Raw genomic sequence first — 14,518 nt, 5'->3', positions numbered from 1 at the left:
CAGACTGCTGTCTGACTCAGTCACTATTGGCCCACTGGGAAGCTCTGTGCAGTTTAGAGGGGCAAAACTGCCAGGCTCCTGTTTGGTCTGAGACACTGCAGGATCAGAGCCACCCGCACAGCTCCAGTATGATTCCTAGAACTTGTTCCTTGCTCAGTCAGAGTTAGGGTCAAGGTTCATGACCATTCCTCTCCACCCTAGATCTGTGACTCAACACTGGGTGGTGGTCAACACAGCTGCCAGATGGCACCCATTTCCTCGCCCAGTGTTTTCTCAAGAGTCCCCTGCTGTCTCTGTCTGTGCCCTCCTTGGGCACTGGAATGCTTCCTGTGGCTGTTGTGGACACGGTGACTTCTTGGCTTTCTCAATGAGATTCCAGTCTGGTACATTCCCTAGATCTTTTGCAAGGAAATGCCGAAGGAGAACTAGATTCTAATACTTCTGCTCACTCTGCCATATTGGCCCATAGGCTTTCAGTGTGCTAGAATGATAGGAAAAATCTAATAAAACAGAATAATAGGGACAAACATAAAAGGGCATGGATGGGGTAGTGATCTACATCTTTAGAGGAAGTGTCCACATCCATGAGATCACAGGCATGAAGAATCAATTCCCAGGCTTGGTCCAAAAACAGCAATTGCGGAAGTATAGAAGAGGGGAAGGAAGGCTAGACACAGTACGGACAAAAGGACAGGAGACTTTAGTGTCCTGGGAGGTCAGTATGAGCCAACAGTTCCATTGGACTTGGATGGGGTCAGGCCAGTTGTAGAGAGCTGTATTCAGTCCTGAGTACCCACCATATTTTAGGAAGGACGATGTAGCCCATCTAGGGAAGGGTCACCAGGATGGTGAGAGATCTTGAGATCATGCCATTTGAAGGCCAGTTGAAGGAACTGGAGATATCTGGCCTGGAGAAGGGAAGATTTAGGTAGGATAAAAAAGTTGCCCTTAATTATTTGAAAAAAATCTTCACAAGGAAGAGAGATTAGCTTTGGTCTTCTTGGCTCCAAAAGGCAGATCTAGGAGAAATTAGAAGTTGAAAACAGGATACCTTCTGGTTAATATCGAGAAAAGCTTCCCTTAAACTATGCAAAAGGAAACTAGACTGCCTTGTGAGGTAATGAGTTCCCCATTATCGAAGGTGTTAAAGTAGAGGCCAGCTGACAATTTGTTAGGGATGTCATAAAAGGGATTCCCCCTCAGGTCTCAGTTGGCTTAAATCCCTTTCGAGTCCCTGGAGATTCTATGTGAATGTCAAATTCCAAGTATTTTTCCTAGGCAGCTAGATGGGTATGAGAACATTGGACATGGAATCAGGAAGGCCCAAGTTCAAATCTCACCTCAGACACTTACAGTGTGACCCTAGACAAGTTATTTAACTCGCCTTAGTTTCCTCACCTGTAAAACGAAGATAATAGCTCCTACCTCACAAGGTAGTTGTGAGTCTCAAACAAGAATAATTTATGTACGATGCTTGGCAAATGTTAAAGCATTATTTTAAAGTAAGGTATACCTAATAAAAATGAACAATTTCATGTATAATTTGCGTTTTCTCTTCTCTATGAGAACGCTCATTGTATTTGGTTAAGTTTTGAATTAAAATAAAGTTCAAAAACAAAGATTATATTGTGAGGGGAAGGATGAGCATAGCCAAGACACGAAAGAAGGAAAACAATAACTAGTTTTCTGGAGACTTGTTTTTTAGTCCAACTCTCTCCTCTTAGAAAAAAAGAAGATGAAGGTCCATCTGGGTCAAGTGACTTACCCAAGGTCACCAACTATTTCAGGATCTGAACCCAGTTCATCTGACTCCAAATCCAGTGTTCTTTTCATTCTATAACACTAGCTCCAAAAAGAGTCCAAGAAGGATTCCCTCTTGACAATAGGGCTGGTATGGTGCTTCAGAGTCTTCTCAATGAAATCCACTCTCATTTGAAAGAAATCAGCTTCCCCACCCACAGCAAAGAGGTGGAGCACCACTAGAAAGTCATGGCTGTATATATCAGCAGATTAGTCATTGTATGCACTATTTTTGCTTAATTCTTTCTCTTTGTCACAATAGAAGTTTCTAGGAAATGAGGTAAAACCCAAAGACATCATTAAAATGTATTTGAGAAAGAAAGAAAGAAAAGAAAAAAATTTTTGCCTGACCATCTACTCTAGGAAAACAAAATGAATGAAGAAAATATTTTCAAGTGCAATAGGTGATCACCTGCAAGAGATGATTTGAGAGGAACTAAGAATCCCCTGTCAAAACAATGGCTCTCCCCGTGAGGCCTTTAGTTGTTCATTCCTTCGAGTTAAACATTGCCCTCTTGCCAAGTCCTCTTTTAAAAGGCAAATGTTCCCATGAGAAGGCAACAAGTTGCCACCGACAACAACTCAGCATTATTTATTATCATCACCAGCAAACATTTATTAAGTACCTACTGTGTGCCAGGTACTGTGCTAAGCTCTGGGGATACAAAGAAAGGTAAAAAAAAAACTTAACCCTGCTCTCAAAAGAGCTCCCAGTCTAATGGGGGAGACAGCATGCAAACAACTCTGTATCAACAAGCTAGATAGATAAATGAAAATGGATCTCGGAGGGAAGGCACTAGCAGAAGGTGGGATCTGGGCTGAGTCTTAAGTGAGATGGTCAAACATTCCAGGCATGGGAGACAGCCAGGCAAAAGCACAGTCTGGAGATGGAATGAATAGCCCCTTCAACAAATAACCAAGTGACCAGTGTTGCTGGAAACACCAGAGTAGGGAAGGGGAAGGGAACCGTGTCTCCTGTGTTCCAGGCACTGTGTTAAGTGCTTTACAAATATTATCTCATTTGTAAGAGTATGTGAAGGGGAGTAAATGAAAGAAGACTGGGAAGGCAGAAAGGGGCCAGATAAATATTTTTTCCCAAGGAAGATCATGTACTTTGGGATCCCCTTATATATGGTGGTTGAAGTGGGGAAGCAGCTTACAGAGAAATAAAAAGAATACAGGCACACACAGAGATGGTAGTAGACAATCCGAGGACTTTTACTATATTAAAAGAATTCCCAGCCCCCTAGAAAACTTCCCCCTCCATAGGGACTTCTTCTACCTGTCTTTCCAGCTATAAAATGGGATCCATCCCTCCTACAGAGGGCTGGGCTGGGGGAAGAAGAGCTCAGAGGGGCAGATTCTTAGAGGTGACACCCAGGTGATGCTCTCCGAAGAAGGATGGTTGTGTGAGAAAGAGCTCTGCCTCAATCCCCATTTGGGTTCAGATCACAGCTCACTCACTAGCTGTGTGGGCAAGTCACTCAATCCTCAGGCTTTAAGGGGCTCCATTCAGAGTCTCCCTAAGGTCATTTCCAGCTCAAACTCTAGGGATCCCATTATCCCATTCATAAAGGTCACTCCTTCTTCCACAGGCAGGCCAATCAGGAGTCTGAAAGCAGGAGGCTGGGGTAGGGCAGCCAGGGGTTACCAACCCCAAGTCAATCAAGGTTAATGACTCACTTGGAGAAGGGGAGGGTTGAAACCCAGAGCAGCCAGGCTGCAAATCCAAACTGACTTGGAAATGTAGCCACTTACGGGGATTAGTCAAAGGATTAACAGAAACCCCCCCAAAGCTGGCCTTATATGGCAGGATTAGCACCTCAAGCCCACCATGGAAGACCCTGGCCTTACCAGGCAAATCTAGCATAGTGGCCCACTCTATCCAAGAGAGAAACAGCCCTAGGGGACCACCACTGGAACATAAGAATTCTGTCTGGATGTGGAGACCAAGAGAGACTGGAAAGAAAATAAAGCCCACAGGCTCTCCCTCCTCCCAAACCTACCCCAAGTTTTGTATTTTTGTTCAATCAGACTAGATGAACCCCAGCCTTCTAATTCAAGGTCAAGTCCACCAGTGTTTACAGTCTGGGCCCCACCTCAATACCTTTGATGTTTAACTTCATTCACCAGCACACCACCAACCCACCCCACCCCCATTTCTGGCTACCTCCTCTCTTTTGCTTTTTGGGACACACCAGAGATGTGAGAGCTGAACAAATCCTTGTCACAAAGAGTGTCTGAGCCAGATTAGGCATCTAGTCCCACCTCCCTCATTTTACAGGGGTGGGGGACTATCAGGAGTCTGTCCCATACCCAAGATGTTCCCCTCCCAGCCTATAAATAAGACACAGCAGAGACTTGCCTTGAGAAAGGAGTCATGTTCTGACAGAGAGCTCCCCCAGCATCCCAGGAATGTCAGTGATCCACCCCAGTAGCTGGGGTCCCCCATGCTCTGCCCCTCCCACAGCAGGTCCAGACTTCCCATCCCAGGGCCATGGTTGGGTACAAGGATCCAGTGAAGACCCTATCCATGAAACTCACCCAGAAGAAAGCGTTGGGTTTGCATCCACTCACACACACTAGTGCCAGAGCTGCTTGGGCTCTAAGACCTAGCCTGTCCAGCTAAGGTTTTCCTAGACCTGCCTCTGTTTTCTCCCCATCCCCCCAAAAAAATCTTAGAAAAAGGCCTTTAAAGAGGGTGTAGTTCGGTCCCAAGGCAGTGACGGACTCCTCTAGTGTATTGTATACCCACCATCCTCCCTCCCCTCCTGACAACACACACAGATATGACCCCCGCTTCTGTGGAGATTTCATTCTGTCTATATACTAAGCCTAGCCAGAGTTTTCAGGATAAAATAGGTCCCCACAATTAAAAAAAAACTTCTCCCCTTCAGATTTAAGGTTCAGCATCAGGGAAGGATCAAATAACCCTAGGAATCAGCCATCCCCTCTAGCCTATCCCCATTCCCAGGTACAGGAAGCAGTGCCCCTCCCGTCTGGGAACTGCCCAGTTGAAAACCATCTCTGGGAACTTTGTCTTGTTTGGGGACAACTGCCCTGAATCCAAGGGTTAGCACTGGTGAGTACCCTGACTCTCTGTGGGCTGGGTCTCCTCCTTGGAATTGGTTGAGATGGAAGGAAAAGGGGAAAATCCCCCAGGCTAAAAAGTTTTGACCAGAAGGGCCTGGAGGACTGGCTCCAGCTCCAGCTACCAGCCTCTATTCCTGGGAGCCTCAGTCAAGCCTAGTGGAGGAGCTAAGAGAGTTTGGGGATCTCCTCTAGCATGGTCTTCCAGCTTCAAGGACAAAAAGGAGTTGGAGTCCTTAGAAGCTGAAAGCCCTTTGGCTCAGAAGCCCCACTTATGGCAAAGCTTTTTCCTGACAGATACCAAGCCGAACTAGGAGACAGCAGCAGACACTTCCTTGTTTCCTTGGGGCCCTTTGCCAAAAAGGTAAGGAGCCTCACCCCCAACTAGTCACCCCTCACTCCTTATTAAAGCACTGGAGCTTCACACACACACACACACACACACACACACACACACACACACACACACACACCTTCTCGCAGGAGCTCCCCCCTCCTCCCTCCCTTCCCCTCCCCAGGGTCATCGAAGGCTCAGCTGGGACACCATGTAGACAAGGCCCACCAGCAGCAGCCCTCGAACTCCCAGCATCATGACTAGGAACAGAAGAAGGATGGACATCACAGGCTCCACCACCTGGTCCCCCAGGCGCCACAGGGGAAAGCCCAGATTCACCAGCTGCTGGTTGATGTCAGAGAATGGGGAGCGATGGGCTCCTTGCCTGGGCCCCAAGTGATGGATGTTTGGGGCAGGGCCCCCATGAGGCTGGCCTTCTCCTCTGGTGAAAAAGTTCTGCAGAGGAATAGAAAAAAAAATAGAGGAAGTAAACAGGACAGTAAGTGTAGAGTGAGAAGACCTGAGAAGGTTTGAATACTGGCTTGCTAACTGATTATGTATGACTTTGGGTAAGTCACTGAACCTCTGTGGATCTCAGTTTCCTCATCTGTAAAATGGCCTCTGAGGTCCCTTCCAATGCTAAGAGAACTCCAAGGAGTCTGGTAGAATCCTGAGCAAGGGAGGCATCACAGAGAACAGGTGTTCTATGAAATCTGCCCCCGGGAGCTCGTCAAAGGGGCTGAGGGATAACCAGGCCAAGAGGCACTTCCTATTACCGATATTTATCCAAAACAGCCAACTGGGCAGAGACAACTGTTACATCCATGGCAGTGCCAAGGCTCTGCAGGGCAATAACCACTCCTCCCCCTTCAGCCACACTAGGTCATTGCTCAGAATCCCAGGCAGACCACAAGTTCCTTGAAATAAATCATAAGATCATAGATTTAGAGCTAATAGAAACCTCAGTAAATAATAACGACGCCCACACAATGGTCAGAAAAACATTTTACACTAGAAAAAATAGGATGGGAATGGTCCTTGAACAAATCACTATCAGAACTCCATCAAACCAAAAGAGGAGGGAAGGCAGCCAGGTGGAAGCCTGGAAAGAGCACTGACCCCAAGTCAGGCAGACCGAGTTTGAATCCCACGTCATACTTACTAGCTGTATGACCCTGGGCAAGTCACTTAAACTCTGCCAGCTTCAATTTCCCCATCTGCAAAACGAGGGTCATAATAGTGGCTACCTCCCCAGGTGGTGGAAGATGAAATGAGATCATATTTGTAAAGCACTCTATAAACCTTCCAGTGCTGTGTGAATGTTGGCTATTATTATTATAACAAAGACACTTTAAGCACTTTACATATATTATCTCATTTGAGCCTTGCAACAACCCCACAATGCAAGTATTATCTCCACTTTACAGATGGGGTAAGTCTCATAGAGATTAAGTGACTTACCCAGCAGCTAATAAGTATCAAGCGAAGGATTAGAATCGGGGTCTGCCTGACTCCCACTGCGCTGCCTTAACAGACTAGGAAACAGAAGCCCAGAAAGCAGAAGCTTAATGGCCAAGGTCACACAGTGAACAGCCCAAGTGGGGTTGAAATCCAGGTTTCCCAAATCCTGCACTGTCTCTTGAGAGAACATATCTTTCCTTTTCTACCTCAGAGAAACCGGCACAGGGCTGGGCACATGGGAGGTGTCCGGTGAAGGTCTCAAAACAGGAAAGGGACAGATTCAGGCTGACAAAGAAGAGATGCATCTGACCACCTTCCAAAGCCAGGCAAAAACAAGTGTGCTTTGTACAAATGGTGATGACCTGTCTATCCCCTTTCACACCTTCCCTCCTTTGAAAGGAGGACATATGCATCATTTTACAGTTACTGGCTGAAGTGTTCTGCTCCTCCCCTGCTTCTACCACTCCCTTACAATTTGATTCTGCTGTAATTTTTTTAAATTTCTCACTTAACTCTAATTCCAGATCTTTAATATCTGCCTAGAGAACTCCTCTTATGGAAATACCTTCCACAGAGGCAGAGCAGCAATTTCTTTTAAGAAAATTGCTTTAAAAAGTCAAATGACTTGTCCAGGGTCCTACGGCCAGTAGATGCCAAATACAGATCTTCCTGGTGTTGAGGTTAGACCTCTATCCACATTGCTATACTAACCCAAGGGACAGAACATCATGGGGAAGCTTGCCAGACCAGGAGAGAGTCCCCAGACAAATTTGGGAGTCCGGGAAATCATAAATTTGTGAGGGTCATGCTCCTGTCTGGGTGTCAGGTCACTGGAGCCACCAAGGTACAGTAGTGGAAAGAACCCTGTGTTCAAATCCAAGCTCTCATTGTCTCTTGATCCTGGGCTTGACGCTCCATCCCTACGAGTCTTTGTTCTTACCTGTAAAACGGGAATGATATTCACACAATCTCCCTCCCAAGTCTGTTGTAGGAAAAGAGCTTTGTAAAATGATCCTAACTAACAGCAGCTCATGTTAATATAGCCCTGGGAGATCTGCAAGGTATTTAACACAAATTCGAACCTGATAACAACCCCGTGGACAGTACACTCATTTTACAAGGGAGAAGAGGTGATTTACAGCTTCATGCTACGAGTGTGTCTGAAGAGGGACTCGAACCCAGATCTTCTTGATTCCGAGCTCATCTTTCGAGCTACCATGTATAAATAGAGCTATATGAAATTTAGAAACTGGAGGAGCCTCCAACTCTGGCATGTATATGGTACAATGCCCAGAATTTGTAGGAAAAGCTTAACCAGGAGAAGCTACGAGGGGGCCCAGGAGTTCCTGTATCCTACCTGCCGAGATGTAATGTTCCGAAAGGGGGTGCTGGCCCTGGCTCGGGGGTCGTCATCTTGTACAATGTCCCCATTGGCCAAGATCCTCACCATCTTCAGAGGCACTGGTGGGCGGGACCTGCAACAACAACAAAAAAAAACCAGCTCTTTAAGATTCATAAAAGGTCTCTCCTTACTGAATCCCTTGGAGGTAAATGTGCTGTGCTTGTTGTCTCCATTTCACAGAAGGGGAAACTGAGGCTCTGCAAAGCAACATGACTGGCCCAGAGTTAGACAGCTGTTAAGTATTGCAGTTGACCTTCAAATCCCAGGTCCACAGAAATCAGGGAGAGAGAGATTTTTTGTTTTTTTTTTACCTAATCCTAGAAGGAGGTGGGGGAAAAAAATCAATCAGAATTAGCTAACTGGAAAATTCCCAGTCCTGAAACAAGTACATCAGGAATGGGTACAACGGCCTCTGTATCCATCGAAGGCACCGAGCAGGATGCCCCCAATCTAGCTGAGAGCCAGAACACCTGCTGCACCCCGAGCCCCCAGCTCCACTCTGCTGTGTCAGTTTCACTGTCTGAGAAATGGGAAAGCAGCAAGTAGGATCTGCTGGCCAGATCACGGCATGTTAATTTCATGGTCAATTGCTGCGCCAGAAGGAATGGCAGGTGTAAAACGTTTAGAAAACACAAAAGACAATTACATTAAGAGAGAGAGAGAGAAGGAAGGAAGCAGAGGCTGAAGTACAATATATACCACGACTATGATAATTGAGTGATGGCAACACAGAAAAGTCACAAAACAATTTCGATGGTCACTGTCAGTACTCCACTTACAGAACTGAATAAAGGACACGGCCTTCTTTTCTGTTAACATCAGTAAATTGCCTTCGGGGAAGATGGTTTTTAAGAGAGGAGGGACAGTGTAGGCCAAGAAACCTGGCCGGTGGTCAGAGATAGAGAGAGAACAGAACACTCTGACTTCATTTTTTCTATGTATATTTTTGCTGTATCATCCTGGGTTCAAATGCAAACTCTGCCACCACGTGACTTCAGACAAGTCCCTGGACATCTCTGGGCCTCAAAAGCATCACAAAGTGAGGGGCTTCATTTTAAAATTCCCTGCTAAGGTCTTGAGCTCAACCCAGCAGGCTTCTTAATCTCACCCACTTGACTCTGATAAGCAAATGGGTGGGGTAGGATTGTAGAAATTACGCAGAAGATCCCTGTATAAATTGTGGTCACTAGACAACCCTCAGTAAAGGAGAGGTGGTGGTTGTGTGTGTGTGTGTGTGTGTGTGTGTGTGTGTGTGTGTGTGTGTGTGTGTTTGGGGATGGGGGATAGAGGAGAAAGAAGAAAAGAAGAAGACAGCTTCCAATTTCTACGAGATGCTAGAAATGGAGAGGCTGCCTGCTTCCCGGGCCAGTCTCCCAGGATACAGCTAGTAGGACCATACAATTAAGACCTTGAAAGAACCTCAAAGCCCCCTGATTTTACAGAAGAAATTGAGCCCCCAGAAGGTAAAGGGTCTGGCCCAAGGTCAGTCAGGTAGGATACAGCCAGGAAGCCAGGTCCTCTGACTCCCTATCGAGGACCCAGGGCCCCCGACTCCTGATCCAAGCCTCTGTTCACGACCCCAGCACGTAGTCAGTCCCCAAGACGGTCTTCCTCCTCCCAGCGGCATCCCGGGAGTCGGAAGCAGGCAGCCTAGCACAGCCGATTAGGAGGCAGAGGCCGCACAGTCCAGAGGAGGAGATGGAGGACAGAAGGCAGCCTCTGCTTCCCAGGCCCCTCCCAACGTTCTCCAGGAGCGCTGGGTCCGCAGAATAGGGGAGAAGCCTCAACCCAGGCCCCCCTCTCTCCCTACCTGTGGAGGGATGCAGCTCCCCGGCCCGGTCGCTGTCCACTGAGGGCCGGCCTGGCTCCTTGAAGCTGAGGGGGCGGCTGCTAGCACTCCGGCCCCACCTCCCACTTCCTCCAGCCTGGCATGACAGGAAACGACAGAGAAGACGCAGGAGCTCAGCATTCCCCTCTTAAGGCCCCTGGGAGAAATTGCAGCTGCCCGGGCTCTGCACTGAGAAGGTGAAGCTGGATCCCGGGAGGAGGGTCGCAGGACCCCCAACTCCTGCCCGAAATTGGCCTCACCTGCCCAATCCACCCAGCTCCCAAATGTGCATCTCCCTTTCTCCAGGCTGCCCTCCCAAGCTTCCCAAGCACGGACAGGTGATGAAGGAAAAGAATCAAAAAATCTGGATTCAGTTTCCCCTGGTCTGCTTACTAGCTGTGGGATCTTAGGCAAGTGGTTTCCTCTCTCTGGGCTTTCTTTTCCTCGGTAAAATGAGGGGCTTGGATTAACTGGCTGCTAAGATCCTTCTGGTCTCTGGACCCTGCAAAGCCCTACATAAATGTCCCTCTCCTTTCCGATCCCCTCCAACCACAAGACTACCTCTTTCCTCCTCTGCAACCTGATTCAAGGCTTCTTAACATGAGATAAGAGAACTTGCTTTTTAAATATATTGATAACTGTATTTCAAAATAATTGGTTTCTCTTATAATTCTTTGAATTTCATTCTATGCATTTAAAAACATTCTTCTGAGAAGAGGTCCAAAGACTTTACCAGACTGACAAAAAAAAAAGGAAAGGAAAGGAAAAGTTAAGAAGCCCGGATCTAATTAATCCAGCATCTATCTTACTTTCAGCTGGCTGACAACCAATCAGGCAACCCATCAATCAATCACCAGATATCTAGTGACCAGCTGGGTCCTAGGCACAGCGGGAGCGTTCTTTTCAATTAAATTCCAAAGACTTCAATTAAGTGTACAGAAACCTAGACTAAGCAATGAGAGAGGTCAAAGTTTGGATAAGACAAAATTCTTGCTTTTGAGGACATTAAGGGAAGAAGGGGATTAAAGAAAAAAATACAGATATCCCTAATATAATATATTCTGACAGAGAAGGAAAATATGTATCATAGCAGATTTTGCTGTGTGAGATCCAAAGATGAAAAGGTCATCACTGACTGTGAGGATCACGAAGGACTTCCTGGAGGAGGTAGCATTTGAGTTGGATTTTAGTCATGGCTCTGATAACTTGAGGAATGGTTGAACAAATGGTGTGTGTGTGTGTGTGTGTGTGTGTGTGTGTTAAATAAATGAATGGAATGGAATATTGAGCTTCAAAAAAAGAGCAGAATGCAAAGAATGTAGGAAGAATTATCTAAAATGATGCAAAGCTAAGAAAGTAGACAGAAAGCTATATAAAACAATTTTGTCACTTGTTAAAGTTAATTTCACCGCTGTTGGATAGGGTGTTGGTGTTTTGGGTTTTTGGTTTTTTTTATACAATAAACAGTAAACCCTTCATTTAGAAGAGGGGGTCTATGGGTATGAAGTATTATACACACTGTCAGACTGCTGTCAATATATTGGTGGATTTTAACAGTTTTTCTTTCTATTTTAATATATTGGAAGGGACATCTTGCTAAGTAGGGTAAGGAAAGTAAGGGAATGGATATATTTTTAAAATTGAAAATGGATACATTTGAAAATAATATTCATGTTTCTATGGAGTCTTTTATATTTTACAAATATAAACTTAGTAGCTCTCAACAAAATAAAAACATTTAAATACACAGGCAAAATTTTTAAAAGCACCCACCAAATGTATGGGAGTATGAAATTCTAATATTTTCTGAGTGTCAGCTCTGCACCTTGGAATCCCTAATTCCTTTCAAGGCTCTTCTTCATCACCACCTGCTATACAGTGCCTCTCACGATCATTCCTTGGTAGCACCCGTCCCCTACCACTTCATATTTATTCTATATAAGTTTTGCATTTGTCTGCATATAATCATGCTTTCCCCTCCCCCAATAGACTACAAGCTACATGAGGTCAGGGACTATCTTGGTGGTTTTTGTATCCCCAGCCCTTGGTCAATAGTAAACATTTGCTTGGTAATTGAATAAATGAAACAGAGAAGGAGCAGGAGAAGAGTGTGATGTATCTGAAGCCTTAAAAGAAGTAGGTCAGTCAGTATGTCAATAGACATTCGTTACTCAACAACTGTGTTCCAGGCACTGTGCTAAGTGCTGGGGATACAAAAGGGGGCAACAGATAGACCCTGCTCTCAAGAGACTCACAATCTAATGCAGTAGACAACAAGCAAACAGGTCTGTACAAACAAGGGATACGTAAAAGAGTAGGATAGTCAACTGTGTGAAATGTTTTGGTGAGACTGAGACTGAAAATTAAGGGCAGACCACTGATTTTAGCAATTAAGAAGTTGTTGTAGAGGGCAGCTTGACAAAGGTTATTGTGGTTCTTGTTTGTCCAATGACATCGGGAGGGTGATGTGTTGACTCGCAAGTGAATTGGATTTGAGTGAGGCAGAGCTGTGCAAGGTCATCAGCCTCACTCTCTCCTCCTGAGTCATTGGGGTCCAGTGGCAAGACATAGGTCAAGACACCTGGTGATGGCCCCACATGCAGTGGGAGATCTTGACCTTTTTAAGCTAAGACCTTTGTCTACCCATTCAGTAATCCCAGATTACAAGGGACTGAGGAGAGAGTGGAGAGTGAGGAAGGAAAGGCCACTGTCCACCTATGCCTTGCTTGACTTAATCCAAAAAAATAGCTCCTGCCTCCCAGGAACTCAAGGTCTAGTTGAAGAGACAAGTCAAACACGGATGAGAAGATAATTCAAGGTCTTGTGTGCAAGGTGCCAACATAGGACCCTGGAATTCAGAAGAGGGGCTTCAGATGCCATCTCGTCCAACTCTCTCATTTTACAGGGGAGGAAACTGAAGCCTAAAGAGGGAAAGTAAATTGCCAAAGTCATGAAGGCAGCAAATGACAAAACTGGGATTTAAACTTAGGTCTTTCGTCCAAATAATAGCAAAAATAACTCACAGTTTAAAGTTTACAAAGCACATTCCTGACAATGATACCATGAGAGAGGTAGCTATTGCAGGTATATTCTCCCATTGCACAGATAAGGATGTTGAGGTTCAAAAATATTATGTGACTTGCCTAAGGTCACAGAGTCAGAGGCAGAATTTGTAACCAGATCTTTGGACAGCAAATCCAGGGGTTTTCCATTACAAAAGGATAGAAGGTGATAAAGAAATCTGATGATCTCCTTTTCTCACCAATCAGTCACTTCAGCAAAAACACTGAACCCCCAAAAAGCAGTTGTCATTTTTTTCTTACAAACCACTGAGTTTCATTTTCTAGTCTTCTTTAAACTAATACCTCTCATTTTCACATCCTATTCATTTTCATATCACTCTCCCCACCCCCTACTCATTAATCAGTAACCCACCCCTCAGGACTGAGTTTATTTTTAATTATATTTTATTTTCCCTCAGTTACATGTAAAGACAATTTTTAACATTCACTTTTCTTAATTTTGAGTTCCAAGTTTACTTTCTCCCTCCTTCACCTCCCCCCTCCCTGAGCAAGCAATTTGATATAGGTTATATATGTTCAATTATGCAAAATATATTGCCATATTAGTCATGTTACAAAAGAAGACACAGACCCAGAGGGGGAAAAACATGGAAAAATGCAGAAAGTGACAAATATTGTGCTTTGATCTTCATTCAGACTCCCTCAACAGCTAAGTTTTTAAAAGGAAGAAAGAAATCAGTTCTTTAAAACTAAACAACACATCAAGCACATCTGACAGTATGTGGAACATTCTATGACCGCCCTTGAGACCCCTTTGCTAAAAAGGGAGCTGAGGTGAGACTGTTGTAATTACCCATGGCTTCACTTCCTATTTTTGCTTCTTCACTTTTACAGTGTCCTAATCGTCATGTATACTGTGTTCTTCTGCTTGCTTTACTTGGCATCCATTCATATACTGCTTCCTGAATTCTTCATATTCATTGTTTCTTATGGCATAGTAATATTCCATCACATTCATGGGTCACAATTGGTTTTGCCATTCCCCAATCACTGGGCATCTACTTTGTTTCCAGTTCCTTACTGCCACAAAAAAGTGCTGCTATAAATATTTGATTAAATATTGGACTATTCTTTCTGTCTTTGTCCTCCTTGGGATACATGCCTAGAAATGGCAACTCTGAGTCACAAAGAAAGGTACCCTGGTTTAATAATAGCTAAGGCAACGTATGCACTACACTCTTCACATTTTCTCTATTGGATTCTTAAGACAAAGCAATAAATTAAACTACTATTTGTAGCAGTTGCCAATTTCTGAGCTATAAAGGTTGATACTGAAATTTAACAATTGGGCCCTCAAAAGTAGGTTCACACTGATTTCAGCACATTCTTGGGTAGGGGATGAACATTTTAGTCTGTTTTTACCATAGTTGCAAGTTGTTTTTCAGAATAGTTTGGGTTTCTTCGTAGCTTTCCTGGAAGTGTACTGGTGTGCCTATTTTTCTATGGTCCCTGCAATATTGACTATTTCCATAGTTTGTCATCTTTATCCATTTTCAGAGCATGAAGTGAACCCTCAGAAT

The 14,518-nt window shown here is 44.8% G+C and overlaps 1 protein-coding gene and 1 pseudogene across 1 annotated transcript; one reads left to right on the top strand and one right to left on the bottom strand.

Annotated features, from left to right (window-relative positions):
• Positions 1-4,166: 4,166 nt before the first annotated feature.
• Positions 4,167-9,984, bottom strand: FAM241B (family with sequence similarity 241 member B). The gene is made up of 3 exons (XM_036736412.1): positions 9,898-9,984; positions 8,043-8,160; positions 4,167-5,680 (listed from the first exon to the last, which is right to left on the bottom strand). The coding sequence occupies exons 2-3, from the start codon at positions 8,133-8,135 to the stop codon at positions 5,411-5,413; spliced, it is 363 nt and encodes a 120-aa protein (XP_036592307.1). The 5' UTR covers positions 8,136-8,160; positions 9,898-9,984; the 3' UTR covers positions 4,167-5,410.
• The window catches only part of LOC118829454, a 44,119-nt pseudogene continuing 38,084 nt past the window's right edge, over positions 8,484-14,518 (top strand).

This window comes from Trichosurus vulpecula, chromosome 8 (assembly GCF_011100635.1).
Source record: "Trichosurus vulpecula isolate mTriVul1 chromosome 8, mTriVul1.pri, whole genome shotgun sequence".
NCBI lineage: Eukaryota > Metazoa > Chordata > Mammalia > Diprotodontia > Phalangeridae > Trichosurus > Trichosurus vulpecula.
This window is presented reverse-complemented; position numbering and strand designations above follow the sequence as displayed.

Coding starts and splice junctions, on each gene's coding strand:
- FAM241B (XM_036736412.1), bottom strand. CDS start 8,135: ATGGTGAGGATCTTGGCCAATGGGGACATTGTACAAGATGACGACCCC. Junction 5,681..8,042: donor GGAACATTACATCTCGGCAG/GTAGGATACAGG, acceptor ATTCCTCTGCAG/AACTTTTTCACCAGAGGAGA.